The sequence below is a fragment of the Glycine soja genome, chromosome 19 (genome assembly GCF_004193775.1).
Source record: "Glycine soja cultivar W05 chromosome 19, ASM419377v2, whole genome shotgun sequence".
NCBI lineage: Eukaryota > Viridiplantae > Streptophyta > Magnoliopsida > Fabales > Fabaceae > Glycine > Glycine soja.
The window spans coordinates 46736599-46742579 of NC_041020.1; the positions used below are offsets into that span (position 1 = coordinate 46736599).

At 31.4% G+C, this 5981-nt stretch overlaps 1 protein-coding gene across 1 annotated transcript; it reads right to left on the minus strand.

Annotated features, from left to right (window-relative positions):
* Window positions 1-672: 672 nt before the first annotated feature.
* Window positions 673-4164, minus strand: LOC114398403 (protein DEHYDRATION-INDUCED 19 homolog 2-like). Its single transcript, XM_028360590.1, has 5 exons — window positions 3878-4164; window positions 3610-3752; window positions 2264-2341; window positions 1840-2087; window positions 673-1147 (listed from the first exon to the last, which is right to left on the minus strand). Exons 1-5 carry the CDS (start codon window positions 3951-3953, stop codon window positions 1042-1044), a joined length of 651 nt encoding a protein of 216 aa, XP_028216391.1. The 5' UTR covers window positions 3954-4164; the 3' UTR covers window positions 673-1041.
* Between the last annotated feature and the right edge of the window lie 1817 nt (window positions 4165-5981).

The window sequence follows — 5981 nt, forward strand, 5'->3', positions numbered from 1 at the left end:
TCCCTAACATAATCCCTCCTGTAAAAGTTTATCATCATCATAATAGTTAGTTTTGACTAAGGTCTAATTTTTGGGTTTGATTATCGATGCGGTTTAAACGCTGGCCCTTGCAACGCTACTCAATACTTTATTCTACATAATGGACCCGCCATTTTATACTTCGGGAAATGCTTTTTTGTTTTTTTTTTTTTTTACATTTTTATCACATTAGTTATATAATCTCCTTTTTGGATAATGATATTGGAAAAACGCATTCTAATATGTTTTTCTCGTCTTTTGAACTAGAAAAATGTGAAGATGGTATTATATTTGTGTATAAATAACGTTACCCGTTTATCTTTATTTGTTGGATGATATTTTTATTTTGAAGTAAAGGATGTAATATTAACAAGAAACAGAACTGGCCAAAGGCTAACATCATCATTTACAAGAACCAAAACTTGAGGAGGGACATCTCCAAACTAACTCAAACTAGAAAAGCTATCTTTGCTAAATAGTCAGTCACTGCATTGGAGTTAATATGGCCACTGTTGTCACAGAACACCTAAATTAGACGGGACAGGATAAGCAAATTGCACGCATGAACATTATTAGTACATTTTTCACATAATCTAGATATAGTCCGATAAGCCCATAGCAATAGCAAGAGTAAGTGCATGTTTGGAAGTGAAGTTAGAAATGTTATTCGCCCGTTTCAATTAAGTCCAACGGATAAAAATAGAAGCAAAGATTCTCATCCTTTGACAAAATTACTTTACTTCAAAAGTATTTTTCACCTGAAAAGCAAACATGCACTGAGGCAGTAAGCTACTATATTGCAATTGATCTGAACTAATAAATAGCATTGTCTTAAATATGCATTACATTTAATTCCTACATATAGACTACTTCCTCTATACTAGGTGTATCTCTGCATACACCAGAAACATTGATCCTATGACTATGAATCATTTTCAAGGTTGAAAATACTATTTTTCTCCTTTGTTTTTACCCATCGAATTGAAACTAGCAAGTAGCAACTGATGTCCTTAATCGTCTCAATCAGAAGTCAGGATCAAGGATAGTAGACATCAAAAGTCCCTGTACAAATTTACTGCGCTGTGCTTTCTCTATTTGGTCTTTGTCAGATAAAGACGGTTGAACATCTCTGCAATAATTAAAATATTAGGTACATATTTAAGAGAAAGATAAAAGTTGTTACGTGAAATAAATATCTTAAAAAATAGAATGTGAAACAAGTTCAAGTCAACAGGAAGATAATGAATGTTATATTAAAAGGTACAAGTAACAAAAATAACCATTTCTCCTGATCTTCAAAAAATTTAGAAAGAGAGCTATTTTGGTACTTGCATATGCAGCTAAGTTTTTGGCTTAAACCATTATTTGCCTCAATGTACCCGTATATACTAAATGTAGGTAGATGCGGTCCAGACAAAGAACACACTTAAATTTCCCCCTGATTAAGTATATTATCATCACTAATACTGCAGAAGCTACAAAGTTAATTTCATTAATAAAAAATTTACTTAAAAAAAAATCAAATCCAACCCTTTTAGAGGGATGCTTCTAATGATTTCAGCTTAAGTGCCTGTTTTGAATATTTATAGATTATTGCTTCTCAAAGTGAAAGGTGGTCTGAGAAAGTCAAGTTTTTGACATTATTGATCATCTAATAGTATGATTTATTGGTCACGAAATTCACTTTTTTTCATCACAAACTCTACAATGATGGATCAAGCATGGGCATGGACAATGAATTAGTGATTTCTCACATGATATTGGAAAATACATGAGGCGTGTGATATGACACATAGTTGACACACTGATACTTCATCATACCTTACTAACACCTTATCATTTGAGTGTAGTTCTTCAATGCTTACTTCACGTGAAGAATCTGGCTGCACATTTTTACGTTCATCAACAGCAGATGCACCACATAAAAATGACAGCCATGGATCACTTGCTGCCTTGGAGGTAGACATCGCAGATAACCCAGTAGAAAACGATTGCCAGTGTTCACCCTTTCTTGAAAAGGAAAGAGCTGGGTAGGATTCATCCTTGTAGCATTTTGATTTGAGCTGACTGTAATCTCCAGTAAAGGAAGTACATAGTGGAATGAAAATGAAGGAAAAAGAACAGCAAGAAGAAGTATAAACAGTAAAAAGACTTCGGTAAAGAGGAGACAAAAGGCCGCAAACTGATACTACTATTTATTTTGAATTAATAAAAACATTTCTATCAGGCAGACCAGAAAGGATATCTTAAACAGGTTTCCGTGTTGTGCTGCTATATGATCAACCATATTTGTTCCTATCCACATGGTACAAACAGGACAAATCTGCATGTGCAAACAAAGATAGAGATAGCTGAGTGTAATTCAACAAGCACAAGTATAGATAGTACTGCAAATTATAAGTAAATAGAGAAATACATCAATTGTATAAGAAAAGAGTATAAACGCATCTGAATTTTAGGGCTATTGGAAGTAACCATTATAAACTTCTAAATCCGCCAACTGAACCCTCAACTTAGGAGAAAATATTACAACAGATCATTATATCCCCCGTTCTAACAAATTTTGCAAATTATGTGATAATCATACAAAGTCATTCCAATAATACACTTGTAAAACCTCTCATAGTCCGCTTGAAATAAAAAAAATTATAAAGTAATTAAACATGTTGGTATGTTTAAGAATGAACATTAAGAGTGTGTTTGGATAGAGAATTTTAACTGAGAAAAGTAATTTATCAGAGAATTTGAATTTCTATAATTTAGAATTTATTGTTTGGATGTTTTTTTATGAAGAATTTAAAATTTTGGAATTTTAAAACAGAATTTTAAACAACTAAAAATCTGGAATTTCAATTTCCTTCTGAAATGTGGGAAATTGAAATTCTCTTCTTACAGTCTTCTTCAATAAATAATGTCGGAGCCACGTATAACTAGCACACCAATCATATTTTTTCTTTTTTTTTATTCATTTTTTTCATCCTCATAATTTTAATTTTTTTTATCCAAACACAAAATTTTGAAAATAAAAGAATTTCAATTAAAGTATTTGAAATTCTTAGAATTTAAAATTTATCAAAATTTTAAATTTTTTCATCCAAACACACTATAAAGAAAATTCTCATATTGATCTCATGATAACCAGGAACTGTTTGACGGATCCGGTTTACTTTTCATAGTTTGAGGGTGGGGAGGGGGCTGCATAATTGATGGATTTAAAAGTTCATGGTGGTTACTTGAAATCTCCCTAAAGTAGTCCAACTGGTGTGTTTTTGTCTAATCATATTTAAAATCAATAAACTAAAAATTAACACCATCAACTTTACATGGAAGCTCATTCTAGATGTGCAAAGATCTAAAAGCAGGAACCACATCTTTATGGGGCTTCTGCATAAAATCTCAAATGCAATCACTAACACCTGCTTTGTGAAATTTCAAACACCACTAACATGGATAAACATGGATAAATTAATTACAGCCAACAACAATAAAGAAGCAACAACAAGGAAAAGGGTATGAAACAAGTTCCTAAGCAAGGCTAAAAAACAATACGAGACAGAAATAAATTAAAGTGAGAGACAAAAAAAAAAATACCCCAGACTTGGCTTCTACAGGATGGTCCAAGTCAATATGGCAACATAGCTCAAGAAGATCAAAATCCTCAGTGCAAAAAGGGCATGGATAAGCCGTCCTCAACTCCTCGTCCCCATTGACCTCATCAAAATCGATGAATAGCTCTGCTTCGAAGGGCAAACAAAAAGGTTAAACATTTAGCCAAAACACCACAAAAGCAAAAGCCACAAACAACAGTTTCCACAAGACACCCCAATGAAGGAAACGATGTATGAGAATAAAGAATCACCGAAGTGTGACTTGAGCCTGGATTGGTAGCTTCTGGAGGCAGTGGAGAGGCCAAGACTCAAAGTCTCATCTTCCATTGACTTGAGAGCAAAGTACTGAGTACAAAGGGGTAGTATTTTCAGCTAGATAGTAAAGTTGTCTGAGGAATCGTTGTTGTTTTTCTTGTGGACGGTGCGGGGTGGGTAGTGGTATGTGTGTACTATATATAATGTTACTGTCAGAAGGGACGAGGAAAACACACAAGGGAGTTTGGTCTCCGATTGTTTGTGGTTGTTGCATTGGGGTTTGTGGGGATCCTTAGCATACACGAATTCTAGTTATTGTAGATTTACCACAACACCCTCCATGACGGTGCACTATCACCACAAAATGTTATGTAGGCCTAAACCCATTGAAATGGTCCAGGTTTCAATAGACCTGGTCACTTGTATATATATGACTATGAGTACTACCCAATAGGCTTCAATATAAAAATTCTTATGACTTATAAGTACTGCCCAAAATCACTTATATGACCATGAGTATGAACACATGATATCTTAACACTAAGCTGGATCTGCATATTACTATTAATTTTATATAAATTACGTCTCATAACAAATTATTGGATTTTATTCGAATCATTGGATTAATCTTTTGGTCATTAGAGTGTACCTGTCTTATCTTCTATTTATATAGTTATTTTGATCTTATTTGTCTTTTTAGACTTCTTATTTCCAAATAGATTCTTATCTCTGATGAAATCATTTTTTATTGTTATTTTTTGTATTCAATTAAACTCCCCATCACTCATTGATATGATGGGCTGTTGAATTTTTTTTCTTCAAATAACCTAATTATTCTTTATTTTTTAAAAAATTTAATTTGTTCATTTCTTTTATTTTTTTAGTTCAATTTAATTATTTATCTTTTAAATTTTTTATTTTAGTTATTATCTTTTTTATTTTATTTAGTCATTCAATTCATTTAAGATTGACCTCGTTGATCATCTGAAAAATATTTTTTTTTTTTTTAAAAAAAAGGGAGAAAAATGAGAGAAAACTAAAAAAAAATCATTTTTAAATAATTAACAAGTTAATTTTAAATAGACTAAAGAATCAAACTCAAAAAAAAAAAGTAAAGAATGGAACTAGATCAAAAAATGAGATAAATGGCTAAATATTTTATAAAAAAAAAATAAAGAACTTAACTAAACAAAAAAAAAAAACAAGATAAAGGGGCAAATAAAAGAAAGATTAAGCTAAACAAAAAAAGTATCACATTCAACTTTTTAAAAAATAAATAATCAAATTGAAAAAAAAAATAAAGAACCAAATCACTTACTTTTTTTTTCAATCATGTTATTTCGTATGAAAGTGTTTTTCTTCTTCTTTTTCCATATAGAAGGCATTATGAATGTTCCAAAAGTAACTGAAGTTGGAAGAAAACAAATACAATATTTTGGAAGCTAAATAAATAGCTGGCCAAAAGCAACTGTTTTTCTTTCACAGATCATTTTGCAAAAACAAATTCATAAACATTATACATTTTGTTTTAAATAGCAAAATCATATTTTTACTTGTAAAATTAAGAGTAAATATTGTTCAGATGAGCCAATCATATATTTATAAATGCTGTTGTAGGTTATGTCACTAAATAAGTTTTTGGAACAAGTTAGTCTTATATTTTTTAAAAAGAAAAAAAGTCAAGCGAAATTTTAAAAAAAAAAGTCATGCCTACGATAAATAAAAAGTTAGACCCTTACATGATAATTTGAAAATTTATTTAGACCAAACTCAACCTAATCTAGTCTACTTTGATCTAGACCCGTCAAAATGGGGTTCTGGCTCGTGGACCAGCCGGGTCTACTGCGGGTTAGAGGTGGGTCGAGCTCAATTAAAAAAAAAATAGGTATCAGCAATTTTTCAACCCGCCCCACTTAACCCATGGGTTAGGTAGGTTCAACCCGTGGGTTGATGGGTCAGCCCATCAACCCACCAAATTTAAATAATATATGACCCATCAACCCACCAAATTTAAATAATATATTATTTTATTTTAGTATTATTATAAATTTATAATTGTTAAGAAATTAAATTTTTATTTTGTAACTAGCAATCCAAGTG

Coding starts and splice junctions, on each gene's coding strand:
- LOC114398403 (XM_028360590.1), bottom strand. CDS start 3,953: ATGGAAGATGAGACTTTGAGTCTTGGCCTCTCCACTGCCTCCAGAAGC. Junction 3,753..3,877: donor CAGGCTCAAGTCACACTTCG/GTGATTCTTTAT, acceptor CCTTCGAAGCAG/AGCTATTCATCGATTTTGAT. Junction 1,148..1,839: donor AATGATAAGGTGTTAGTAAG/GTATGATGAAGT, acceptor TAATTATTGCAG/AGATGTTCAACCGTCTTTAT.